General features: G+C 50.2%; 1 protein-coding gene across 1 annotated transcript in view; it reads right to left on the bottom strand.

Moving 5' to 3' along the window:
* The window catches only part of ALDH1A3 (aldehyde dehydrogenase 1 family member A3), a 39,129-nt gene extending 18,520 nt beyond the window's left edge, over positions 1-20,609 (bottom strand). Inside the window, exons 1-8 of the mRNA XM_042988213.1 lie at positions 20,424-20,609; positions 14,961-15,065; positions 12,826-12,966; positions 8,223-8,352; positions 7,403-7,464; positions 5,061-5,189; positions 3,381-3,494; positions 1,092-1,194 (exon numbers count right to left, since the gene is read on the bottom strand). Coding sequence (XP_042844147.1) covers positions 1,092-1,194; positions 3,381-3,494; positions 5,061-5,189; positions 7,403-7,464; positions 8,223-8,352; positions 12,826-12,966; positions 14,961-15,065; positions 20,424-20,522 — 883 coding nt within the window. The 5' untranslated portion in view covers positions 20,523-20,609. The remainder of the gene's footprint in view (positions 1-1,091; positions 1,195-3,380; positions 3,495-5,060; positions 5,190-7,402; positions 7,465-8,222; positions 8,353-12,825; positions 12,967-14,960; positions 15,066-20,423) is intronic.
* Positions 20,610-27,960: the final 7,351 nt, after the last annotated feature.

Here is a 27,960-nt window from a genome sequence, read left to right as displayed (position 1 = left end):
CAACGCTAATGATGCTCCCACAAGGGCTACCAATCCAGGTGAAAAACGAGTCCTGTCTTCATGCCCAGCTTCCCTCTACTTCCTTGAAGCTTGTTTCCTCCCTCAGGCCACTCTCCCATTGAAAGCCAGCTTCAAGGAGAGGAAGTCATATCAGTCATTTACACCTTAGCAAGATATTGGGCTAGGGTCATTTTTCTCAGGGATATTTGTAGTTCCAACCTTATCTGAGCGTGGAATGGAAGGCTTTGTTTTCCATGAGAGGAATTTCTGGCACCAGTGGGCAGGTGGGAGAGGCTACTCTTTAGGGCGCTTCAGGGTACTTGGGAAGTGACACCTTTTGGTGGCTGACCCTATCGGCAGGTGAATGAATGCCCGATGTGGCCCTTTCTTCCTCCTTCTGGACACAGCAGCCAAGAATAGCATCTATTTTCATACTGTGCATCCATGAAGCTCTAGCAAGACACAAACTGCCCTCAAGCAGCTGGGCAGGGTTGCTTTCTCGAGGTGGAGGGAGAGAGACAGCACTCAGACCAGGGAGGTAATTCTAAGGGTCAGCTGCCACTGTCCTCTCATCTGTCAGGCCTGAGACAAAGGAGGAAGAAACATCTCAAGTCTTCGGAGAGCCTCGAAGCACTGTAGGAAATACTGACTGCGAGGGTAGAGTGATTAATGCCTGTGAGTGGGGAGCATCTGCCCTGCTCCTCCTTGTCTTGGCCCCCTCCCTGCACACAGGACTCTGGAGAAGAATCTGGACTTGCTCCCCATGGCCCCAGCTCTGCAGGGACAGGCGACGTAAACTTAATCTTCAAAGGCAGAAACAGGCAGCCTCTCCGCCACCACATGGGACATATTTTCCTCCAATGCAGCTTTCTATCAGCAATAAAACTGGTGTTTTGATCTCCATCTGCCTACTTATGGCAGGACAACCCAAGGTGGAAAAACAGCCTGTGTGTGTGTGTGTGTGTGTGTGTGTGTGTGTGTGTGTGTGTCTGTCTGTCTGTCTCAATTGGTCCTGAATTTGGGCAAGGAAACAGGGAGAGGTTTATGGATCCCGTAAAGCCCCAGCAATGCCCACAAGGGGAGAGACTCACGGTCGGCATCAGCACACACGATACAGGGGTTTTTGCCCCCAAGCTCCAGTGTTACCCTCTTCAGATTGCTCCGGGAGGCGGCTTCTTTAACCAACTTTCCAACCTTCAGGATAAAAAACAGACCAGATGAAACCTCAGATGGGGCCAGGCATGGCCTAAACATTCCAGCCTAGGAGGCAGTGAGCACAGCATGCCCAGGGCTCCCCTGCCTCTCTGCCCAGGTGCCCCAGGCCATGATAGTGTCTTCCCACTCCCTGCATCTCATGCATCAGATCTTGACATCACTGGAATCCTTGGTCCAAACTGTTCCACTTACAGGGGTGGAGTGGGAGCCTTTGGAAGGCCCAGCGGTTCACCCACAGCCACACAGCTGGCTAGGGGCACAGCCAGCTACCCGCTTGTCCTGGTGCCTGTCCATCCTGGCAGCAGGCTGGTCCTGCTAGTCTGGCAAGGGGCCTGAGGGGACCAGCCCCCACCAGTAGGGGAGGTGGTTCCGTGTGGCTCTGTGGTATAATCTCAGGGAACCTCCAAATGTTGGGGTAATAGGGAAGCCGACCTTCAGGATGAGAAAGGGCCAATTCTCTGAAAACAGACTCAAGACTGAGGCTTCCCCAGGGGGGAGGGAGAGAATGGGTGCGCTGTGCAGTAACAGAGGGACCACCTACCAACCTCCTTCATGTCCCTGACGGGTCTCTCTTATCAATCCACGTACTGCTAGAAGCCAGGCTGGGCCCGTCACATAGCTGGTGCCGCACACTCAGAGCTGGGAAGACTCTCAGAGACCAATGTGCACACAGAGGCTTGGAACCAGGCAGCTAAGCTAGCAAGAGGCAGGGCTGGGCTCTTCTAGGGCTGAGGCCGTTTCCCCAAAACTTGAGTGTGAGTGTGTTTTAAAAACTGTGCAGCTCACGGTTGCTGGACTGGAATGATGCTTGGAATAGTTCCAGAGTGACAGTGATTGTCCCCCGAGAGCAACCATAGCAAGACCAGTCTGCCACGGGCTGGCGATTCCTTGTGGGGTTGAGGGGTGCTCTCACAGGTGGACGGAACAGGGGCACTTAGGGTAGGAAAACGTGCTGAGTGCCCCCTGGCTGTTATGACGCCATGCAGGGCCCCAATTCGGTTCTGACTAGGCTTCTCTAGCAGGTTCACCTCAGCCGGCAGAGGAGGGTGGTTATGGTACTGCCCTCTCAGGCTCTGAGCTGGACGAATCTTAGGGGGAAGAAGGAGACACTCACTGCACGGACAGTGTTTATTCTGTTTATTCTGTGTTCAGTGTTCTTTCTCAAGGACAAAATATTAAAAAATAATTCGACATGCATATGTGTGTCAGTTAAAAAGGGGGGAAGTTCTCATCTCCCCTCACCCTGTGGCCCAGGACCTGCCCAGAGGTGGCCACAATTGAGAATTTCTTGGGTACCCTTATGAACGATTTCTATTTCTCCACACCCATGCTTTTACCAGTGGGATCGTCCTGAAGATACTTTCCCACGTTTTTGTGGGAAATCACAGAAGCGGGACAGTTTTCCTTATTGTAGGGTCTGCAACATGGCGTACAGAATGGATACTGTATACCTGACAGTATACGGGGAATATTTCTGTAACTAGTTGCTTTGAAATGGCATTTCTGGAGCACAAGTTTGACGCTTTCAAATTTGTGGTCAGTGCTGCAACATTGCCCTGCATCCTGGTACTGGGGTGGGTGAGTGCCCATTTCCTGGTAACATCAATGACACTGGATTCCAATTTTTACCAATCTGATGGACAAAAAAAGAATCTGAATTTCATTGGATTTTGCATGTCAGACAAAACCAGGAACTTAGGTCAAGCTTATTGGACATTCGGTGTTTCTCTTTTCTGAATTACCCATTGTCTTATCATTCAGTGTGCTTTCTGCCCCCCCCCTTGATTTTTAGGGATATTATGGATTTTAAGCCTCGGAGAGCTGCATGATTTATACAGGTTTTCTCCCAGCTTGCTATTTATCCTTTCCCTTCACTTGTGATGTTGTTTGTCCTCTGGATGTTTTACATTTTTATTTTATCTTATCTACCAATCTTTTCTTCTAAGGCTTCTGAGTTCTATTAGACATTTATTTAGTTTGGAAACTGGACCAGTGACTTTATTTATTTACTTATTATTACGTTATTATTTTTACTGATTGTTCTGTATTAAATAACACGGACATATTTAGAAGGATAATAAACCATAGTTCAGCTCCTCAAAGGAAAAGTTCCCAGGTCTCAGATCATGCAGTGACTTTTGCCCACAGCCAGTGAGGAAGGTTACCTCTGTAGACCCCGTGAAGGCTAGCTTGCTGATCTGAGGGTGAGAAGACATGGCTGCTCCCACCGTGGGCCCAAATCCTGGCACGATGTTGACCACTCCTGGAGGGAATCCGACCTGGATGGAAATTGAGGTGGCATTCAGAGGAGGACAACGGACCAGCGTCTACCACAGACCATGCTTGGGCCAACAGGCCAACCGCTGTAGGATGTCCACGAGCCCAGCGGCACCCTCACTGGGAAGCCAGGGCCTGGGTCATACGTCCAACCCAGGGCCCAGCCCCATGCAGCCAGTGTGTGGGCTGGGCCAGGGTGAGGTGCACACCCTTCCTTCCAGGCAGCACTTAATAACCCAAAAGGGCTTCTGACCAAAACAGCGGTGAGCCTCCACAGCCGAGCACCATTCTGTGCGTGTGCATGTGCGTGTGCATGAGTGTGTCTGTGTGTATCTGTCTATGTGTGTGTTGGGAGAAGAGAGATACCTTGCTCACAAGCCCCAAGGCTCAGAGACACCTGCAAAATATCCTCTATGACCTTCAGCTTTTCATTTTTTAAACCCGCCTCATCAATGTTCCAAATGGCAACAGTGTAATCACTCCCTCAAAGCTCTCAGGCCACACCCCGAACTGGCAGGTCCTCAAGGTGGGGACTGCCATCTCTTCCACATTCATGCCTCCTGCTTTGCACATCTGAGGCCTCTTTATTAACCAAGAATACCGCAAGTGAATGAGGTCGGTGGGGGGTGGGGGGGAGGATGCTATTTAACAAATGTTTAATTAATTTAATATTTAATGCTCTTAAAACACATTATTTTAAAAGGGAAGAATTTAGGACATGGTGCTTGAGTCTTAGTTGTCCTAGGGGCTGTGTTTTACCAGTTCTGTCAGTCTCATGAATATTATGTAATCATGTCCAACATCACCAGTCAAAGGAAAGTGGGAAACTGGTCAGTTCCTGGCCGCTGCTGCAGCCTTACTTCTAAGCGGTAAAGGTCATGCTTCCTGGTCATATTCGCCCAGCTGAGAAGTGACATGAATGGATCTTTTCTCCCATCCCACTTCCCTTCCTGTTTCTTTTTTAACCTCTTTGCAGCATACAAGCTGGGCACAGAAGGACTGAAGCATGTTGCCAGGTGTGTCTGGAAGGAGGTGTTTCTTTGGGCGGCTTATTTCCCGGAACGGTGGCTGTCCCGGGGGAGAGGACGGTCGTCGGAGAGCAAGAGCACTGGTGAGTGGGCCCGGCTCAGGCAGCCGCTTCCGTGGGAGCCCGCAAGACCGTCCCTCCGGGAGAAAACCAGACCATTTCATACGCCACAAATGCAAGGACCGAAGAACCCCCAAATATTTGGCTCCCTCTCAAGTGCCCCTCCTACAAATTCTCTAGACACAACATTTGCTCCTCAACCATAGGTTTGAACCCATAATAAGAGTTAAGTATTCTCATTAGGATCAGTGGGAGGAATGGAGTTTCTTCTAGCTCAGTGACCGCAAGCAGGAGAAAGAATGTACAGTTGCCAAGTGAGACACAGAAGCCCTTTCCTCCCACTCAGCTGTGAGCAGGCTGGCACTGTCACCCGCAGCCCAGCTCGATGGGGCAGCATTATCTGGTGCCGGTGGCCTGGTGCCTGGGAGTGGAAATGTTATCAACAACGCACACTATTGTCTTTCTCTTTTGGATGCCTTACCTCCTTGATCAGAGAGCCCAGATAAAGGGCCGTGAGGGGGGTCTGCTCCGCTGGCTTCACAACTACGGTGTTCCCACAGCAGAGAGCCGGGGCCAGCTTCCACACCAGCATCAGCAGAGGAAAGTTCCACTACAACAGAACACAGAGGAACTCGTGGGAGGGCCTAGATCCACCCTACTCCCCTGTCCTGGAGGCCCCGCGATACCTCCCTGAAGGTTTGCTTCACTTGGTCTAGATTTGGGGCATAAGAGGTAACACGGGACGGCAATGATCAGAACTTCATTCCTGGGGCACCTGGGTGGCTCAGTCGGTAAAGCGCCTGACTCTTGAGTTCGGCTCAGGTCAAGATCTCACAGTTCTTGAGATGAGCCCCACATTGGGCTCTGTGATGACAGTGCAGAACCTGCTTGGGATTCCCTTTCTCCTTCTTTCTCTGCCCCTCCCCAGTTCATACTCTCTCTCTCTCTCTCTCTCAAAGATAAATGAATAAACATTAAAATGAAAAAGAAACTCATTCCTGGCCAGTGCTTCCTAAACTGCATTCTGGGAGATGTTAATAGGTAGTCTTTGCAAAGAGGATTCTGCTGTATGTTTATATTTCTGCTATATGTATATATTTCTTCCCCAGCTCTGTCTGGAATTCCTACCATAGACAACAAACATAAGATCTCAGTTCCCAAGGGTTGATATGCTTGGCTAAATGATGGCAGGTATTGTTTTGGGTTCCCCCCTAATGATTGGGGTCCCCTCTTTACTGGATCTCCACTCCTTAGCATGCAAATACCATCCTCCTTCCCATCTGACAAGCAAAGCCACACCTTCCCTTGGCCTGTACTGCTTCCAGCAGCTCCCTTCCCTCTCCTCGAAGCTTCTTGGCAGAGCTGTGCCCACGTGCCCAGGTCCCCTCCTGTAAGCCCCGGCAGTGGGGCTTCCCGCTGCACCCAAATTTCCCAACAACACTGTTGGTGAGCAAATCTAACAGCTGTGTTTCTGTCTTGTTTAATTTCAAGGAAGGAGGTGACCCCATTGATCACAGGAATGATCAATGTCTGGGAATGTATTCCATTCCTGGGATGCCCTTGACCCTTGCTGCTCAGACTTCTCAGTGGGACCCCCTGATAGTCTTTGGGATTTGGCCCCAGGTCCTCTCCTGTCACTCTACAACCCCTCATTGGATGACCCCCCTCCCAACTTGATGGGTGGGAACACCTTTGTCCTGACCATCGCCTGTGGGTAGCTCCAGCCCTCCCCTCTCTCTTGAGCTCTAGACCCAAATATGCAAATGCCTGATGGGACCCACTGGCCCCTCTGCCTCACCTGCCCAGACTTACCTTCATCTTTCACTTCACTCCACCCAAACCTACTTCTCCCCCCGTCTTCTTCAAATCAACCAGCAACACGATCCACCCAATTCCAGCCAGGACTCACCCCCAACCTCTGATCAGCCACTGAACTCCACCAACTCTACGTCCTTAGGAGCTTTCAAATCCATGCTTCTGCTAGGTCCTCAAATATTTCCTGTCTTATCATTTTCTTGGCGGGGATACCCCCCTCAGCCTTTTAAGTGACCTGCAAGTTTCTCAGGGACAAGGGCTGGACCCTTTTCCTTCAGGTCTTCAGTACCTGGTACCCTGGTGCCATGCCTGGCACACAGTGGACTCTCAACCGTTTACTGAGTGCACATATCTCCTTCATCCCTGGGAGCACATTTCCAATCCTCTCCGTACACTGTCACTTGTCTGCCCAGCCTCCCGCCCTGGTGTTGCAGTGGCCCGGGGCTTCCTCCAACAGACGGGCAGCATTACCGCATTCCCTGGCCCCTGCCAGGCTCCCCACTGCAAGGTGAATAAGTCCCAGGCCCTTGGCAGCCACAGCCCACTGGGTCTATACCACCTGATGTGTACACCTCCTCTTCCTCACTTTGTCCCCATCTAAGTGTGGCCTCACCAGCTGTCCTTGCCCTCCAAGTAGCCCAGACAACCCACACCTTCACTCAAGCCATTCCTGCTGCTTAGAAAACCCACTTTCCTATTGAACCACTCTTTCTCATCCTTCAAGGCTGGCTTATGAAACTACTGCTCTAGGCTAAGCCTGCTATTCCTGAGCCCTCTGCTTGGAATCCATGGTGCCTTCTCTTGTGCTCCTGGGGTCGGCCCCCTGAGAACAGGAGTGGGATCTAATCTATCCTGATAACTCTCAAGCACTGAACTCCATGCCACAGAGCAAATGCTCAGTTAATGCTGATGTGATCAAATCAAAACACATCAGAAACAGGTTCCAAAGGCTACAGGGGAGTGGGGCAAGATCTACATGGATCTATCTAGAAAAGTCATCATACTTACCGGAGTGATGGCTCCACACACACCTATAGGTTCATGCCTGGTGAAACATACAACGTTGTCATCTGGAAGAGGTTACATGGAGGAGAACACACTGGGATTAATCTAGGTTAAGGATTTTACGTAGCAAAACAACAAGAAACCCAGAAGCCCACAATGGGATCAGCTCCAAGTCTTGTCTAGTCTACAAAGAAGTGATTTTGAACTCAATTTTAAAAGCAAACTTCCTGGGGCGGTGCCTGGGTGGGGTTCAGTCAGTTAAGCATCCAACTTTGGCTCAGGTCATGATCTCACAGTTCATGAGTTCAAGCCCCAAATCAGGCTCTGTGCTATAAGCACAGAGCCTGCTTTGGATCCACTGCTCCACCGCCCCTCCCCCACTCATGCTCTCTTTCTCTAAAATATAAGTAAACATTTTTTTTTTTTTTAAGTAAAATTCCTTGGGGTGCCTGGGTGGCTCAGCCGGTTAAGCTCCGACTTTGGCTCAGGTCATGATCTCACGGTTCGTGAGTTTGAGCCCCGAGTCGGGCTCTGTGCTGACAGCTCAGAGCCTGGAGCCTGCTTCCAATTCTGTGTCTCCTTCCCACTAGCTCGCACGCGCACGTGCTCGCTCTCTCTCTCAAAAATAAATGGACATTAAAAAAAGAATTAAACAAGAAAAAATTCCTTAAGAGAAGAAATCAGCACAGCACCATTTCCTTTGGGGACAGGGAAGGCGCCTTGAAGGGGAAACCAGGGGTGCTATGAAGAGGCTACCTGGAGTGACGAGAAGACAGGGCCCCCAGAAGGCTCAGATGAGGCTAGGAGTCTTGCGCTGGCTCACCTGTGGGGATGGTCCGGCCCTGTATTTTGTCAGCCCACCCTGCAAAGTATCTGAGGGTTTTCACACAGCCCTCTAGGTCGATGAAAAAGGCATGAAGGAATGGCTTCCCTGTGTCCATCGTTTCCAGGGTCTGCAACATGAAGACAACATCTATTTTAGACATAGTTTCCCTTTTGGCTGTTGGGCTGTTAAAGACAGGGGACAGGGGAGGAGAGCACAGCCCTAGAACACTGTGTGTGCAATGTTCTGTGTGTCCCTTCAGAAAGCAAGACACACATTTCCCATAAGACCTATCTCAGACGGTCGAGGATTTCTTTCCCTTCAAAACACCTTGATCTGGGGGGCTGGCCAGAGCATGGGCAGGTGTCCCCGTGAAGGACAGTGGATAGAAGTCTGATCTGGAGCCTCACTGGGAAGGAGGACACGGTAGCATTTGGTCTTCTGTCTGGAGCACAGTTGTCTCGCTCTGTGACCTGGCCACACGTTGTGCATTTCCCGGGAAGCTCCTGGAAGGTTAGGCTTTGGGGAGGCTGGACAAAAGCTGGCTTCCTCTGACAAAAGGGGGGATGCGGTTCTTCTTTCTTGGCTAGGCTGACCCTTGTGGCTGTGGAAAGAGTGACAGAGCCCCGAAGGGTAGTGCCACCAGCCAAAGGCGCAGTCCTCCCCAACTGGGCTGCCCAAGCCGGATGCGCTGTCGGTCGGAAGGGAGCAGGCTCGCCCTTGGCAGTGAGGGAGGTGATTACCCAGGGCGAGTGCGCAGCCACTCAATGGTCCGGATTCTTTTCTATTTCCAGCCGGGGTTTAAGAGAACCCCTTTGTCCCTTGGACAAGCGGCCCCAGTTGAGTCCAGCGCTGAGACCGCCTGTCATCCATTCATCCATCTCTGCAGGAAGTGGCCACCCTGACACATAGCCTGGGGCTGGATTCTCATTTTAGCGTCGATGCAGTGAGAGGGTGACTTACTAGGGAAGAGAGGCCCCCTCCACGTGCACCTGTGTGTGCCTCATCTCTGAGCTTGACACCTGTGTTCCCACGTTGAGGTGCCGACACCATGGCTAATGGAGCCAGGTGATACCCAAGGTCACCTAGCGGGTCAGTGGCACTGAATTCAGGGCATCAAACTTCCAGCCGGCATAGTGACCACTCCTGAGGTGGCTGCCCCCAGACATTTACATCTGGGAAGATTGGAGAATGGCCACACAGGGTGCTCGGGGCAGCTCTGTCAGAACTGGGGTTCCAAGCATTTCTAAACAGGAGCAACCGCTTCCCTCACTGAACTGCGAGCCCCTGAATCCCTCTCTGCCTCAGTTTCCTCATCTGTAAAAGGAGAATAATCATAATAATAATAACAATAATACTAATAACTACTACTAATAGTAGTACTTGTCTCATGGGGCTAGTGGGGGGGCTAGAGCAGGGCCCGCCCACAGGAAGTGCCATGTTAACTGTTGCCGGTGACAGCTGTATGATCATGATCATCTTCCTTTCGGGAGGCTTCGTTTTGGGCAATCCTTACTTGGGGACACTGAAGAGAGAGGACTGTGAGTTGCTGAAGATGACAGGGCTGGTCTGGGTCTGGGGTGTGTCCCACCCCCAGCGGATGCTGTTCAGGGACCAAGTGAGGCCAACGTAAGATCCAGTGTGCCGTCCCTTACTCTCCTATCGATTCCATGTTGAAACTTTTATCTTCCCACAGGAAACCCAAGCATTGCAAATAACGCCCCAAAGTCCAGGATGGGCCTACTCCTGACGGCATCTGCATATCTGTCGATGGGATGAGGGAATCATTCTTGGCCTTTTTCTGGGATGGGACAAGGAGGAGAAAGGCAGAAGACTATGGCGTACCATCGTATAGAAGTCCTGCCTCCAGTCCTGGCTTACCTCCTCTGGCTGGATAACCTTGCACAGGTTACCTAACCTCTCTGGGCCTCAGTGTCTTCATCTCTGAAACGGGATAATGAATGCGCAGGCCAAATGCCCACCACAGGCCTGGTACATGGTGAGGATTCAGCAAGCATCGGCTAGCTGTCACTATTAACTTGGGCCACTTTGCTTCCCAGAGGGACGACATGAACTTGCCAGGTTGGTTTTATGGAATCTGTCCAAGCAAAACCAGGGTCATAATAGGTTTAGACAGGAAATTCTTTTGAAATGTTAAAAAAAAAAAAAGAAAAAGAAAAAGAATCGCAGATGAGTGTACGGGGTTGAACCTGAGATATCAAGTGTTAGCTACTGATTGGGACTTGTAAACAGTTATTGTGGCTGGACCAGGAGTGAACCGCAGCCGCTCCTGCGTTTACTTCCTCTAGCATTTTAAGAGAAAAATATGCCTTCAGAAAAACGAATGCATCGTAACCTTCAGATACTAAAGAACGAGGCAAAGTGCGAAGGAACCTGTCCCTTCACCCGAGTCAGTATTCCAAGGCTGAAAATGAGGAGGCCCAGAAATGGGGCTTGGGTTGAAAAGAGAGTCAACAGGGAGGGCCTCTATTTGGGGCGCTTCCAGAGAGAGCACCCACAGAGCCAGAGTCTGGGCCCCAGGTGCCTCAGGAAGGGGGAGAAAGCTGGGGCTGCTGGATCGCCCACATCTGTTTCTAAACATTGAACACAGAAGTAAATACGTAGCTCTGTCAAAACCACTGAGCCGGCAAGAGAACATGATGGAAAGAAGCACTACGCTGCATGAAAATGCAAGAAAACCATATCAAGGTGGAGGGTGAGGGTATTTTCCTATGATGTGGTCCTGGTTTGAAAAACATATTTCCCACTAATTCTCTTGTTCCTTTCACGATGTGGCAAAGAGCTGGATCTTGTTTCTCGTGCACAGCCAGGTCCCGACAACACAGGCAACTCGCTCCGTCTGCTATCACGACCCAGTCCTGCCGGGCCCGTGGAGCAGGCTGCCGGCGAAGGTGGTTCTATGGCCACTGCTCCCTAAGACGATACTGACACTTGAGGACAGGGTGGGGAGGGGTGCCCAGGGCACATCCTCTCCCGCCTGCTATTAGTCCCCACGGACATTGCAGACTGATGAGCTCATGCTGGGTGAAAACAGAAATGTTTTTGAAAAAGCCAGTCTGGCAGCTTGAGAGTTGAGGCTGGCTTTCGTTGCAGGAAGAAACCAGAGGCTCCTCGGACAGAAATGCTGACCTTGAGAGGGAGCCACCCCTCACCCGGATTTGGGGCACACATACCGGGCAAGGGCCGACTGGGGAGGAAGGAAGGAAGGAAGGAAGGAAGGAAGGAAGGAAGGAAGGAAGGAGAGCTCAGGTCTCTGTGCAGACACACCCTCTGGGCATTGCACCTAAGAGCAGGACCTGAGATGCAGGGTTCTTGAGCCCTCCACCCCCAAAACACACATCCAGGGACAAAAACAATCTCAGTGTCCTGGATGACGCTGTTCTCCATGACGGTAGATATTCTATGGCTCGTTACAGACACCCGATCAAGAAAGGAAAGAACCATTTTTCCAAATCAGAGGCTGAAAAGGAGATTTTTCTCCCCTACCAACTGGGCCTCAAGGTTTGGAGCAAGTTTTAAACAGGAGTCAAAGCCATAGGAGGGCAGCATGTGGAGGGTGCAGAGGACTTCAAGGCAGGAGATGGCCCTGAAATTTCCTCTGCTCACTCATTGCAAGACTAAAGGAAGGTCTTAGGACCCCTGTGAATAATGCATTTACAACCTATAATTGCCTTCACAGTCCGGTCTGATCGGAGCAGCCCTACCTCATGGGGTGGGCGGAATTCACGTGCCCATTTTGCAGCAGCAGAACTAAGATTACTAGAAATTACTGGCCAGGAGGGTATAGAGCTGGGTGAGAAGCTCTATACCCTCATTATTTCCTCATTATTTATGAGGAATAATTCCTCATTATTTATGAGGAATGCTGTTACCAATAATACCTGTCATCTAGTTAGTGATTACTGCATGCCAGGACCTCTGCTAAGGATTTTAAATGGAGCACTCTCACAACATTTAAATACAATTCTTACTGATATCTTCCACAAAGAAATATATGCTCAGAGAAGTAAAGCAACTTGTCCAAAGCCACGCAGCTAGCAAGTGGCAGAGGCGGGATCCGAATTGATTTTTAAGTCATAGGGGAACAGTTTTTTCTATGTTGAATGGCAGCATTTATCTCAATAAATATTCAAAAAATATATACACCAGCACATTAAATCTGTAATGTCATGGATATTGTCACTTAGGAGGAAGTTAAACTTAACTTTGAAAGAGATCTCATGTGAAAAAAAAATTAATGTCATAAACATACAGGTGCAGGGCCAGGTTATGGCCTAGCTCAACTGGCTGGCTGTGACTCTGAGTCTGGGAACCGCCAACGCAGCTGAACTGCATCCAGGCAACTTCTTGGTCCCGAATGTGAACTTCAGGGGGCAACAGTCTGACTTCAAAACCAAACAGGTGACGGCAGAGGGCGTGGACACGTGCCTACTGCCAGAGAGCCATACCTCAAAGGGCCTAACACATCCACTTCCACACAGAACCAGCGCCCTGGGTCTCCCCCACACTCCGTGGGGGACAGGCCCCCTCTGTGAGGCCAGCCAGTCGTCCCACACCTGCCCGCCGACGCGCGCCTACTCACAGCCAAGACGGTGCGGTCCCTCTCCACAAGGTCAGCCAACTGATTCAGCAGCCGGCCACGGCCCAGCGCATCCAGGCGGCGCCACGGGGAGCCCCTCTGGAAGGCGGCTTGTGCGGCCTCCACTGCCTTGTCCACGTCGGGCTGAAAACCAGAGTGAGTGTATCATCTTTTGCTGTGACTGCATTTTGGGAGAACTCAGCTGTCCCTTCTGGAGAACAGCAGAGACCTGCCTCCATCACACAAGCAGAGGAAGGGGGTTGGTGGCAATTGGAAAATGGCAGCTACATTTCAAATCTCTGGACCTCTTCGGGGCTTCAGCGTGACTTTCTGCTTCTTTACATCTTAGGTCTTTTTCAAGATTCCTACAATGGCCAAGCATGAACCATCCTTCTGATTATAAAAGCGTTTTAAAATAGTTTCTAAAACTACCGACCTTAATTATTTTTCTTGGTGACCCAAGTAGGAAAAGATTTTTCCACTTGCTAGCTCAGTCTGGACACACACTCCCGCAGTTATTCAATTAGGTGGGGAAATGTCTGTCTTTTTATTTTAGCTTGGCATTGTATTCAAGCTGAGGACTCTGGTCCCATAGTGAGAATGGGGCAGGAGTGCTTCTTGGGAACTGACCACATCGGAAAAGTCCACAGACGGGGAGGATCTGGAACTTTTCTCTCCCTTCAGCCTCACCTACCCCCCTGGGGGCAGAAGTATTGCACCATTTTATAGACAAGGAACTGGATTTTCTGCGCACCCATAGAATTATAATCAAAACTTCTTTGTAAAAGGAAGGAGGTGAGAATTATTTAGAGTTGTTTAAGGTCACCCATTCTTATTTCAGGAAAATGAGTTCAAGGGTCTGATTGCTGATGGGCAACGGCTCATCCCCCAGGCCCCTCAGAGCCTCATTTCCCTAGGAAGGTGATGCCGGATGCAATCAAGAGGGGGACACCACCAAGATTCTCTGTCTCCAAAGCATGCTTGGAGGCCACTGAAAACTTGGGCAAAGGAGATATTAAGACTTTGAATTCCTTGTTCTAGGCTCTGGGAGCCAGAGCCTCTCCAGGCACAGGGGACAGGACAGCCTCTGACTCCACGGGCTCAGAGCACTCACACAGACCAAGAGAAAAGCCAGAGCCTGAGGCAGGGATCTCATTCTCCTCCTTGATTCCTGTGTAATGATGCACCTGGGAATCACCCACTGGGAATCCTGCTCTGTGCCCCCACACCCCAGCCACCCCATGTACTGACATCATATAAAGACGAGCTCCCCGATGCTATTATCTTTGTAAACACAGCTTAGCCTGAAGCACTACACACAGAAGGGTCTGTATAGGTAGAACCACTGTGTTTCCTGCCTGGCACAGAACTATTACTGGTGGGATCAAATTCAAGCCTATTTTACACATGTCTTTCACCCTGTCCACATTCGACATTACCCATACGCTTATAAGAACATCAGATGATTACTCTAGTGGTGGAGGAGAGGTTTCAATTTCCCTTCCCTCCTTAGAAAAGCTTTACCTTCAACATTTCTTCTAATGGCACGTATATTTAAAAGATACTTTCCGGCTTTGAAACGTATCAAGGACACATCCAGAAGACATAGATATATGTGCATAATTATATAGTTTTACGGTTATATAGTTGTTATAAATAGTTATAAAGACTATAGCTTTACATGATCATTTCAGGTTCTGGCAGAAGAGAAATCTGGCCACTGAGTCTTTTTCCCTTCAAGTCTTTTTTTTTTTTTTTTTTTTTTTTTTTTTAAAGTGTCTCCTTCCAGAATGCTGCATTTGGGTGAAACACACCAGCCGGAAATGCTTTCTGGAAAGATTCTTTAATGCCTCCAGGTTCAAATAATTGATAAAAACCTTTCCTTTATCCCTGTGCTGAGGAAAGCTGAGGTCATCCTTATAGATGGGGAAACATCTATCAAAGGAGAGTGACTGTTTGCAGTGGATTGTCCCTAATTGATCCCATTCTGGGCCATGTGTCTGGGAAGCAGCTAACTTAGGTCGTACCCGGAGGACAGGCCCGTTCTGTCTTACAACTGAGCCAAACTGCCTCCTTATCCTTTAATTATCAGCAATTTAATTACTTGGGGGATGGGGGGGGGTAGGTGGAGCACTCACCTTATCTCCTTCTTCTACTTCACATATTTTTTCTAGGGTTGAAGGATTATATGTGGCAAACTTTTTTCCACTCTTGGATTCGTGCCATTCATTGTTGATGAATATCTAACCAGGAAAGGAAGTTGTAATGCATTAGGGTTAAATCAAAATCATATCATTCCAACATGCTGAGGACCTTAGGTAATGTCTTGTCCTTTCCCCACCCCCCCGCCACCTACCCACTCGCCCACCCCTTTATAGATGAGACCTGGAGGGGAGGTGGAGTCCCACGCCCACCCCGGATCACCCTCAGAATTAGAATCCAAGTCTCCTAACTTCTAATGCATTCTCAGAGAATTACTTTTTGTCATAATGAAACTAAAGTCATTTAGAATTTTTCTAAAATGTTGTCTCTCTCTTTTTAAAAAGAATTAATATGGATTCATGGAAGAATGGCTAGCGTGTATAGGTTAAATCCAACACCCTCATAGAGTTTGGGCGAAGACTAAATAAGTTTGGACCTATAAGTGCCAAGGAATCACCTACCCCTGAAGGGTAGGTCGGCAGTGAGCACTCCCTTCTGCCTCCTTCTTGCGGAAACCCCCAGCCAGATTGCCAAGGAATTGGCTTTCTACAAGGATCTTACCATAATCCCTAATCTTTGTTAAACGTACATTGGCACTCCTCCCCCATTCTCTTTAAAATGTCTATGTTCATGTTGGGCTTGATAAAAGCCAGTGTTGGAATACAAAGATAAATATCTGGGTTAGGAAATGGTCTGGTTATACGAAAAGATGTAGCAAATAGTCATTTATATCTAGAACCAAGGAGTGCTCGCTTTGGCAGCACATATACTATATCTAGAACCAAGGAATTAACCCACAGAAATCATTTAGCTCGGGGCCTCAATTACCTAGAACACAACTGAGAAGAAGGATGTTAAAAATAAAAAGACATCATGAGCACACGAAAAGGAATTCACAAAGTTCCCACGCTGAAATGTATGTACTATTTACTCTTACTTTACTCTAGCTGCTAACTACCTTAAAAAAGCACCACATTAAAAGAGAGGGCTTTGGGGCGCCTGGGTGGCGCAGTCGGTTAAGCGTCCGACTTCAGCCAGGTCACGATCTCGCGGTCCGTGAGTTCGAGCCCCGCGTCAGGCTCTGGGCTGATGGCTCGGAGCCTGGAGCCTGTTTCCGATTCTGTGTCTCCCTCTCTCTGACCCTCCCCCGTTCATGCTCTGTCTCTCTCTGTCCCAAAAAAATAAATAAATAAAAAACGTTGAAAAAAAAAAAAAAAAAAAAGAGAGGGCTTTGGGAAAGGAATGAGGAACAGAGGTGACAGCTAACATACAAAACACGTTCTGACAGCGTGGAGGCCCCCGTAACCCAGAGAGGACAGATGACCTGCTGCTGTACCAGCTTGGGACAGCCTTGTCATCACAGCCCATCATGGCGTCACAAAGACCCCAGTCACAGACGTGGGTAAGACACCTTAGAAGCATTTCCATCAATAATTTCTAAGTACAAAGCTAGCTCATCAAAGTCCGTTTCTACATCTATATGCGTATCTTTTGCTTCCCTTTCATTAATTTTCAAAGAATTGTGTCACTCCAAGGGCTATTTTCAATTGCCGTGAATTTTATTCATTAGGAACACTTGACTCCCCAGTGATGATAGGCAGGCAGAGCGACATCTCATCCAGCTTGTGCGTGGCTTGATTACGGTCTCTGTCCTGGACTCTGCTGTAAAAATTCCAAAGCTCACTGAGAAGGAAGCGCGCTCTGCGAAGCTGCTGGGGGAAGACCGTTTTGGTAACTGTCTCTGAAAGCAGGGAAGTCTCATCCTGGCGGGGACAAAGCACAGAAGGCCAACTCTTGCCGGGGCAGGTGGGTAGAGGCACCTTGTCCCCCATGTGGAATCCAGGGCTGAGGGCATCCCTTTCTTGTAGGACGTGCCTGTCTGACTTCTGGAAGCTCAGCTTCTTCAACATGAGGCCAGGCCCCCAGGGAAGCACGTGGAATAGGCCAGGCTACAATTACAGGTTTATTCTTCCAGCTGAAACCAAATCCAAGCGTTCACTTTTGCCATCCAGCGAGCAATCACTCGGTAACAGCGAGAAATTAATAAGTGGGGAAGAGGGGTTCAGTTAGCGCAGGGACGAAAGCAGAGCCAGAGCGGGCGGGGGGGGGGGGGTGCCATTTGTCGGAAGATGAAATTTCGTGGGTTAGCAAATAGAGACTGTTAGTGAAAACTGCTGATTCTGGGTCCTTCCTGGTATCAATTCCAAGGGGGAGGGAAATGAGAAGACGGTAGAAGAGAATATAAATAAGGAAGATGGAGACAGATTGCAACGATCAGATGTCTGTTATACTTCATCTCCAAGCATGTGCCTCCAAAAAAAAAAAAAATTACTTGGTAGGTCATGACATTGGTCTGTAGTCCCTCCTAACCAGCAACTTAAAAAACAACAACAACAACAACAACAACAACAACATTCAGACTCCTCAACTTTGACCATATTTTCCCATCACAATGTTGCCAATTTAGCAAGATTTTTTTTTCTTCCTGCTACACTAGTAAAGTAATCTTGGAAGTGGTTTCTAACTGTTGATTTTCTCTCCACGAAAACAAAACAAAAACACAAATAAAGAAGGGGTCAGTAAGTGTGGCTTACCAATTATGCTGCCTGTATTGTCTTGAGCCCCAAATAAGGAGAAAGTCTCCAGAAAAAAAAAAAATGTTCTCTTCCACTTGTGAATTGGTATCAAATAAACCTCACAGAGGTATGAAATTGTTACACCAAGCTGTAGGCGAACTCGAAATTTCCTGAAGAAGAAAGGCGTGTTCTCCGAACTGAGCTGGAAAACCACAGCTGCTCTGAGGAGACCTGGGTCCCGGGTGGAGAAGACGGGGGTCGTGCAAGGGAGGTGTGCTGGCGCCATTTACAGTAACTTCCATTGGACTTCGGCTAAACTCAGAGGAGTATGTTTTCAGAAAAGGAGAGTTGAGGGCAGTTTATTTTTCACAAAAGAGATCATAAAAACGGGAGTTTTAGTGAACCAGAAACTCTTAAGGAGAATCTCTGTTACCGGAAGAAATTTTATAAGGGAAGAAAAGGGTCCCCCTGAAGTGAAAGAACTTGGTATCCTCTGAATCTGGGAGGGGGTGCCCAAGGGGATCCTTCCCTCACACCAGGGTCACATAGCAGAGCCCAGTGTTAAAACGGGAGAACAAATGAGGAAGTTCCGACAAGGTCGTCCTTCTGGAAACTGGCCTTACCCTAGGAAATGGCACCCCCAAGGCTGGGGCTCAGACCCGCCATTTCTTCCATTAGCAAGAAGTACCATGAGTCAGGTTTGAAAAATAACAGGCCTTTACTGGCTCACACACTGCACCCCTCCCCACCGCCTGCCCCGGGCCTCGATGGATTCTGCAATTCTGTGTCTCCTGCTTTATTTCCTAGGCCCCTTCTGCTGTCTCTCCAGCCAGAGGCTCCCTCAGCATTGCTCGCCAGGGTTGCTGTCCCGCAGCCACCACCACACAGGCTGCCTGGGCCCTGCAGGTGCTAGCAGTAGGCCTCTGTGGTGGTGGGTCTGCAAAGACAAAACAGGCAGAGGCCTTACCCTCCACAGGGAAGGAGAGTACAGTGGCCTGACATCAGGCCACAGCAGCCATCGTCACCCGGGAGCCCCTAAGTCTCCAGGTTCTTTGGAGCCTCCCCCTCCCCATCTCTTCTCAGCCTTAATCACATACCCTGCTCTGTTCCACTAAGAAAAAGGGGGTGCCCAGCAAGACAACAGACTGGTCTCTCTGTGAATCTTCGAAGATCCTTCTCTATATACACTTGTAAAGGGCCATAAAGAATCGCAGAGAAAGAAACATTCCATGTGGCTTCCTTGTTCTGATAGGACTCAAAAAGGCAGAAAGAAAAAGGACAATAACATAGGTGATTTCTGGGTTCTGCCTCCTTTAAAAAAAGCCCAAAACTTACGAAACAAAAATAAAACCAAACGTCACCACCACCAACAGGCAAGCAAGCACCAGCAGTGTTAACGATCTACAAAGACGTAGGTACTATTCTTATGTTCCCAGAGCGTGTGGTGGAATTTTTCGCTCCAAAGCTGATACTACTTACGGAAACTACATTAAAAATAATCTCCAGCGTTTATGGTGAAGTGTCTCCACTGATTACAGAGCCCTCTGAAAACAGTTAATTTAAATGTCATGTGATCTGAGGCAGAGCCGACATTAAGTGCCAAGAGACCCAAATCTGAAGGCCACACATAGTGGCCTACAACTTTCTCCGCTTGATTAAAACTATTTGAGAGGCATAATTGCTACTTTTGAAAGCAAAATTGGGGGGGAATTTTCTAAGTGCTGTGTCAGCTGGAGTTGGGGGCTAGGGATAAGATGCAAATTAAAAAATAAAAAGGAGGGAAAGCTGGGGAAAGAGATGCCAACGGAGGCTCTCGGCCTGCGACCCTGCAGCGCTCCCCGTGTCCACGGCCTCCAAACAGCCTCTCCGTGTCCTCCCACGGGACGCGCTCCCGGCAGCCCTCCGCGGCCGGCTCTCCAGGCCTCACCATCTTCCTTTCTGCCCTAGGCAGGTGATCTCACCGCCCTGCAGACGCCCGGCCTCCCAGCCCGGCGCAAACCAGCAGAGACTCCACGGGGTGCGGCGGGGCCTTGCCACCAGCGCGGCTTCCCAGGCCCAGTTCGGAGACCTTCGGGAACACATTCTCCGTCTGTCAGCACCAGTGCTTCTGGGCTCCAAGGCAGTTTCACCAGGGCTCACCTTCCTACTTCCCCTCGCTCTGCTGGTAAGCCAGGTAGGCTAGGCTCGGAAGGTACGACGTCTCTCCAGTTGGCTCCCAATGACATGGTTTTGGAGTCTCCAAGTGGCGGGTCCCCAGTGCAGCGCGAGCTCCGTGACCAACTCTCGGTGTTCTCAGGCACCCTCTGACCCTCCCAAAGCCTGGCCCGTTCGTCCCCGGAAACCTTGTCGCAGGGTCTGCGGGAGACCGGCGGGCCCGAGGGGCCGCGGCCCGCACCTCCACTCGCCTTCAAAGCGGGCCCTGCAAGGGCACGTCGGGGCCGCGCCGGTGGCAGCCTGGAGCCGCACGGGCGCTGCGCAGCCTCCCTCGCCAGGCTCGGTGGCTTAAAGCGCTGAGCCCCGCCGCCCGAGGGCCTGTCTGGGACGGCACATCGCGGAGTCGCCTTCGGGATGCGCGGTGGACGCGCTCCCGCCGGGGATGTCCTGCGCCGGACGCCGCTTGGAGAGGGCCCGACCCAAGCGGAGAGGCTCCGGTCGCGGGAACGCCGGGCGAACTCGACTGAAGGCGCGCCGCCCGCAGCGCCCGGCACCCTCGGAGCGGAGCGGCGGGGCTCCCGGCCTGCTGGCTCCGCATCCCCGCCACCCGGGCCGGACTGCCCAGCTCAGAGCCAGGCGACCGTCGGGTGGGATGGGCGCCCACCTTACCTTGGTAAACTTGACCTCCAGGCTGCGGACGGGGCGCGGCAGGGCAGGCGGCTTCCTGTCCGGCTGCCCGTTCTCCACGGTCCCGTTGGTGGTGGCCATGGCTCTTCTGCGCTCCCTGGCCCGAGGCGCCCGAGTCTGCGGCGCTGGCTCCGGCCTGGATGGTGCGCAGCTTGCTCGCGGGGTGACAGCTCCGCGCCGCTTTATGGAGCGACCCACGCCTCCCGCCCAAGGGGGCCGTCTAATTGGCTGCAGGACCGGAGGAAGGGAGGGCGGGCAGGAGGGGAGGGGGCCGGCCCGCCTCACCCCACCCCGCCCGCCGCCCCTGCGGGAGCCCGGCCACCCCCCGCCCGGCCACCGCGCCGCGCGCGCTCCCCCGCCCCAGAGGCTGCCCTTGGAGGAGCTCCCCCGAAGAGCCACCGGGCCCCGGAAGTGCCAGAGCTCCCGCAGCCGGCCAGGGTAGGGAGCGGGGGCGCCAGGGCCACAGCGCCCGGCCCTTTCCCCGAGTCGGGAGAGCTCTCCCCGCCGCACCTGCCGCCCCCTGCCCGCCGCCGCTCCGCGCACTCGGCTGACTTCGGTCGGCGCGCCGCGCTCCGGTAATGCGCGCCCCCCCCCCCCGCCCGCCTCGGGCCCTGAGCCGCGTCCGGGGTCGGGGCGCCCCATGGGGCGGCCCCGCTTCGCTGCCCACGTGCCTGGGCCTGGAGTCCGGTCGCCAGGTCCCCGCTCTCAGGACAGACGCCCGCCGCGCCCCACTCGGCCCCTTGCTGGGACGGCCTCCTGGGCCCTGCTGGCCCAGATGGCCAGGACTTTCCCCGAGGCCCTGGGGCTTCACACGCCGAGGGCCAGAAGGCAAGAAAATCGTTTAGCCCTTCCTCTGGCGAGCTGGGCCTCTGTCCTTAACAGGCGCGGACCGCCCTGCAGCAGGGGCCCTGGACTTTTCGGATGCATAAATTATACCTCAATTTAAAAGAATGAAGTAACAAAGAGAGAAATCACATCAGATCTTTGCAGCTTTGTGTTTTAAGAGTTGGGCGGTTGTCTGGTAGGTTGCTCCTGATTTCCCAGGGAAGCCGAGGCATATTCATCTCCCCCTGGTTTGCCCGTTGGGAAAAGCTCCACCAACCCCAGGGACTTGCCCCGGGCCCCATCTGAGACATGGAAGTGGCTTCTCATGCTTGTCATACCTCGGGTTTCTGGAACAATGATGTGGGGCATGAACTCGGCAACAAAAGCAGTGGTTTAATCCCCAGTTAGGCTCAGCCCCTCAGTCCATTTCCTTCTGTGAGTAATCTCAACGGGGAGACCGGAAATGGCGGCACTCCTTGGTGTCTTAATGTCCTGATGCTCTGTTGGTTTGGCGGGTCTCAGCGTCCCTCTCCCTTTCCTCACTGCAGTGCTACTGTGTGTCCTTCTGAATAGTGAGGTAAACAAGCTTTTAAGCTTTTACAAACTGTTCATCATAACACCTGCCCTCTGGGGGTGAAAGGGTCCGATGCTGTTATGGGTTAGAACACACAGGTGATGCAGGGGAAGGGGATAATGGGTCCCCTCTGTGGGTTAGGGCCGACCCACATCAGTGAGTCTGTCTTCAATGCCAGGCTCATGAACACTGAGGCATCGGGGAGCAATGCTCCTCCCAGTCCCTGGGCTCCCTGCCCTGCCTGACTGGCCCCGTGGCCCCCATTCAGCTCTTGGAAAACTGTGGGTGGATGTCTCATGTCAGGGCCCCTGGCTGGATGCTGAGCCCAGGAAGGCCTGCAGGGTCCTGGCAGCACATTCTCCCTGCACTGGGGCCCAGGCCCCAGTTTAGAGAGTTTCTCAAACTAGCAGCCTTTGTCGTGCTTGGTGCAAGGCTGGTGGGTGCACCAAGCACGACAAAGCCTGCAAGTTTGAGAAACTCTCTAAACAGAACTCTCATTCCAGAAGTTTCTGTGGGACTCTGGATGGTTGAACTTAAATCACTTGTGCCAGGCTTTAAAAAAAAAGTCTAAAGATTTGTAGAAGCAGCTGTGTTTATTAAATAACCACTGGTGGGCACCTGGGTGGCTCAGTTGGTTAAGCGTCTGACTTCAGCTCCAGGCATGATCTCGTGATCTGTGAGTTCAAGCCCTGCGTCGGGCTCTGTGCTGACAACTCAGAACCTGGAGCCCACTTGGGATTCTGTGTCTCCCTCTCTCTGCCCCTCCCTCACTCATGCACTCTCCCTCTCTCTCACTCTGTCTCTCTCAGAAATAAATAAACATTAATTTTTTTTTTTTTTTTAAATAACTGCTGGCTGTCTGGGTGGAGGCAAACAGGGTGGGGCTTAGAACTCTGCTCCCTCAGAGAGTGGAGCCTGTTTGCTCGGAGCTAGACAGCTGCCATCTTGCTCATCATGAAGTCAGACACAGAGGCCACCTCAACTCACACCCAAAGACGCCCCTGTGACCTGCAGCATCTGGCCTCGGGGGCCAGTTGCAGTGACGTTGACCACCTCACCTGCAGCTCCTCCTGTTGACAGCCACCCACATGATCCTGGGAGGCTGGGATCAGAGCAGAGCACCCAGACACAGCAGGCAGCTCCCCGGGAACAGATCAGGAGAATGGGCCTGGTTCCAGACTTGTCTAGACCAGCAGGCTGCCACTGCTCCCCTGTCTTGCCACCCAGTGGGAGGGATGAAGGCAAGATGCTCTTCTCCCCATTTTACAGGTGAGTAAACAGAGGCATGCAGATACTTGCCCCAGACATCGGCAGCCGTGGAGAAACCAAGGCCAGACTGTGTGGGGGTGGGTGGTGCAGACTGTGGAGGAGGGATTTCTCTTACCTTCTTCTGTATGTTCTTTCATCGAAGTGAGCACCTATGGCCTGTGGCCCCATGTCTCTGGAGCGGCATAGACCACAGGGAAGCTAGGGGTACAGAATGGGAGCAGTGACCCTCTAGGATATGCCTGTTAGGGGTCAGCCCCTGAGGTCCTGGCCTCCGAGGTGGTGACCGCAGTTGCTGAGGGAGGTGGAAGGACCATTTTCTCCCACAGTCCGCCACTGGGTGTCTGGGTGCCAGAGAGATTGCCTGAATGCCAAGGTACCAGAGGTCCAGCCCCTTCTGACCCCATCCCCGATCGAGATTCCAGCTGTGTGTTCTTGGCTTGGACATTTCATCACGTGGAGCTTCAGTTTCTTTTTCTTTTTTTTCCTTTTTAAATGTTTACTTATTTTTGAGAGACACAGAGTGTGAGTGAGCAAGGGCAGAGAGACAAAGAGAGAGAGAGAGACAGAGAGACTCCGAAGCAGGCTTCAGGCTCTGAGCTGTCAGCACAGAGCCCAACACGGGGCTCGAACTCACAGACCGTGAGATCATGACCTGAGCTGAAGTCGGACGCTTCACTGACTGAGCCATCCAGGTGCCCCTTCAGTTTTGGGTTTTTTTTCCTACAAAATAATCTCCTTCCCACTTTAGAGTGTCTGGGGAAGCCCAAGCAAGAACACGGTGCGAAGGAATGCTTTACGAACTGTAAAGTGCTGTATCCATGCCTCTTCTTCATTTTCCTGTTCTCCTTGGAGACTGATTCCTCTGAGTTGGCTGTTCTTCTGGGAAGTTAGCAAGGTCTCCTAGCTTCTCTGACTTGTGTGGAAACTTCTCTGGATCAACAGTCACTCTACTAATTTCATTGTAAAAAATATCATTTTTATTTTGTATTCAGCTCTGTGGTGGTATTGCGCTGCTTTCTGGCGTGTCAAATTATGAGCCCAAGACGTTTCATGCTGAAGCTTCTTGGCTTCTTTGCTACCATTTTGCACCCCTAGCTTCCCTGTGTTGCTGCCGAGACATTCGATAAAAGTAATGATGAAGACAAAAACTAAGATAAAATCAAAGTTAGATTACCTCTCCACTCCTCCCCTGGCATTGAAAGCTCAACCGAATTCCATTTTTAAATTCATAAAACACTGTGGGAGATACTGAGGTCTGCAGTAAATGTAATTAACAATGATGACAGCAGTAATGGATCCCACATTTTGTTATACTTTATTTCAAGTCTGCTACCTAAGCCTCCACGGGGGTGCCCAGAGACTTTGGAGGGTTCTCAGCATCCCCACAGTTGGTGGCTGGCTGCAGAGCTGTCGCCCGAAGGCCACTCACCTCACCCAGCTTCTGGAAGTCAAGGCCAGGCTCTGGGACCCATGGGCGTTCGGAACACTTTCATGGAAAGCCAGGCTTCTCAGGCGAAGGTGGTTCTCTGCAGTTGGGAAGCAGTGAGGCTCTTCGGTGCCTCAGGACAGGTGACCTAACCTCAGTTTTCTTGACTATAAAATGGGCTGATAGATGCCCTTGAAATGAGGGAAGATTACCTTTACTGCCAGTATCTCCCTACTGGTGTCCATGAAGTGGATTCCACCATTCATGCGAATTACTCAATATTGACTAAACTTGACTTGAATAGGGAACTACTTGGTTTTCACAGTCACTATAACTCAAGATCCGTCAAGCCCGCTCTACGCTTCCCCATCATTCTGTCCTCAGGGAACAACCAAACTGAGCTGTTTTCCTGTGAGTTTTCATCCATGGTCACACCAGAGACAGGAGCATCCAGGCCTGAGGAAGATGAGCCAGCTGACACCCAACCACGTCAAAGCAAAAAGGGCCACAAAACCTCTTTTTCCAGCTGCTTCTTTTCCAGGTCTTTTGTGGACCTGAGGGAAAATCTTCACACACAAGATTGGTCTGAGGTAAATCAGTTTTAGGCCACGCAGAAGCAGAGAATCAACTATATCAAAGCAAAGAAGATACACAAAATATTTGTGGGTCAGGCCTTGGTGAGGCCTCACACATGCTCAGCCTGACAATTTATGCTTCTGGAACTTTCCCCCTGGTCCACCTTCTTCTACCAGTAACACCTTCTTCTATTAGTGCCCAGACTAGCCCACAGAAGCATTAAGAGTTGTCATCAGTCCAGGAAAGAGTATGGCAGATAAAGTAGGGACAGCTGGTTGACCGCCCAATTCTTCGCTTCTTTCCTGCCAGTAAAATGTCATATTATTGAGGGCAGCAGTGTGCTTTGATGAGAACAGCGTGCCTCTCTCGCAGACAGGAGTGGTTAATGAGATATAAGCCAAAGTCTTTGGTTTTGGCTTCTGAAGAAGCTCTTTATATGGGGCTGAGTCAGCTAAGAGGCCCTTCTTCCTTCCTGCTGCCTGGAACATAGATACAAGGGCTGGGGCTCCAGCAGCTGTCTTATGACCATAAAGCAATTCTGAGAATGGAAGTTATATGATAAGGAAGTTGGAGCAGATGCACCGGAAGAGCCTTTGTCCCTGATGATCCTAGAACCAGGCTTTCTGCCCTGGATTTCCTCCCCTGGATTTCCTTCATGTGAGCCCAGGGTGAAATCCTACCTCATTTCAGCCTGCGATTTGGGCTTTCTGTAATATGTGGTTGAACCTAATCCTAAGTGATACCACTGGCTGCTTAAATCATGCTATATCACCATGACTGGAAAAACAACTCTAAACTCTTCTAAACTCTGGTGGAGTAATTATGTTTTCTTTATCTCTATATACAATGAGCAGCACATCTGAAATCTTTCGCCATCTCTACCTTCTTTGGCTTTAAGCAAATGTTCTGAATGTCTGCGCTCAGATTTATAGGAAAATAAAAAGCAAAGATAAACCTAACCATGGGATGGAATAAATGAAGCTAGCTCATTCATTCATCCACAGCTTTGATGACCTCAATTGGATGGTGATGTCCTTCCCAGGGAAGAGAATCTTTTTGGTACAAAGGCTCTCATGGGGCTGGGCAGGTAGCTCACCATCCCGTGGTGCCCGGGGGTGTTAGCTGTTGGGGCGTCACCCTCCAGCCTACTGAGGAAGGTACCAATGCTCAGATTGCTGATATGACCGCACCATTCCCTGGGCGACCCAGATCTGGAAGCTGCTTGGCCAGGCCAGCACTCAGGCCAGACTTCTTGTTTTAAAGTACACAAAATGTCACTACATATAATCATTGCATCTCCCTTGGAACACTCCCCACTTCTCAATATTGCCGCTGGACTTTCTCAGTGATGTGAAGAATTGTTTTCAAAATTTGCAACCCTCTTTGAAATTCAGAGATTCTGAGTTTTGAACCAAATTTGAATTATTTTGGGAGGGGGGTGAGCTCAATTTATTCTGGCAAAATGCACTTCCTGGTTAGAAGGAAAGGTATTTAAGGGGCTTATAAAAGGGTTCTGGAAGATTCTTGGACAAAAAGTGGCTTTCACTAAACAATTGTGCTCAGTTAAGCCTAAGTGAATCAGAAACATACATATTAAATTTCCCTTGAAATCCACATGGGTATAAAAATGTTGGGAAAGGGGGCTTAGCAAGATGCAGTTTGCCAAACCCAAAATGTTTGAAAACTAATTTGAGTGTGTTAGTTTGGCGAATCACTCTTGGACTCATCTATCCTAGCCCCACAATGACAAGACTTGCCTTTCAGCCGGGACTCCCTGTAAAGGAGCATCAATTATAGAAGAATCTTCCTTTGGATCTTTGCCATTATTTGAATCCTGGGGTAAAGATGGGGATGGAGAGTAGAAAAGTTGTTAAAATCAATGTTCTCACAGAATAGCCTGGGGATCCTGTTGCCTTTGCGTCTTTGTGGTATGAAAATTACTTAAGCAGTGCTCTGGAAGGTCCCCTGTAATCAGAAAGTCTCTATAAAGCACATTCATGTCTTATCATATGTTTAGGCATAACAGACGGGAAGCCTATTTAGGTATATTGTCGTGTGGGTTTTTTTTGATACGGTTTTATGGTGATCCTAAAACAGCCACCCTACTCCCAGGGGAATAGACTAATTAGTGAACTGTAGCATTTTCAAATTTCTAATGCTTTTCATTATTGAGCATAATGCAAGAATTAAGTTTATATTATATTATATTATATTATATTATATTATATTACATTATATTATATTATATTATACTTTACTACGTTATATTATAATCATTAAACATAGTTTATCAATTAAAAGACAATGGACTGGATAAGGTGTATTTTCCACCAGTGATGGTAAATAAGCGTAAATATTGGGAACAAAAATAAGAATTACAAACTTCACATGGCTTAAGTGTACATCTCATAAGTTCCATGGACACTTCAATTATTGTGCATTTCAGCCCATCTCTTATCCCAGGAAGTACCAGCGTTTGCACCTGCTAGCCAATGTCCGGTGGTTCCATTGCACTCCTCCGGGTGGCCACTAGATGTCATGGGACCAAGTTCAGTAGGAAGTGGCCACTAAAGTTTTTCCCACTGTGAGAAACAGGAATTTCCCAACTTACAAATAAATGGTGTTGCAAAAGTTTATTGATAGTGCCCCAAACTTCAGCTGTATCATAGACACAATGCTAGAACTGGAGATTAGTGCGCAGACTAGCCCACAGAATGCCACTCACTTCTTTATGAGCCTGAAAAGGGGTCCTAACTTTGAGATCAGACACATGTGGGTGTGACTGGCACTTGAGCTAAGCGCTTCGCACCTCTTCCTCCACTTCCTTTTCTGAAAATGAGAGTAAAAAT

Source organism: Panthera tigris, chromosome B3 (genome assembly GCF_018350195.1).
Source record: "Panthera tigris isolate Pti1 chromosome B3, P.tigris_Pti1_mat1.1, whole genome shotgun sequence".
Lineage (NCBI taxonomy): Eukaryota > Metazoa > Chordata > Mammalia > Carnivora > Felidae > Panthera > Panthera tigris.
The sequence above is the reverse complement of the archived record's forward strand: the minus strand, read 5'-3'. Positions and strand labels throughout refer to the sequence as shown.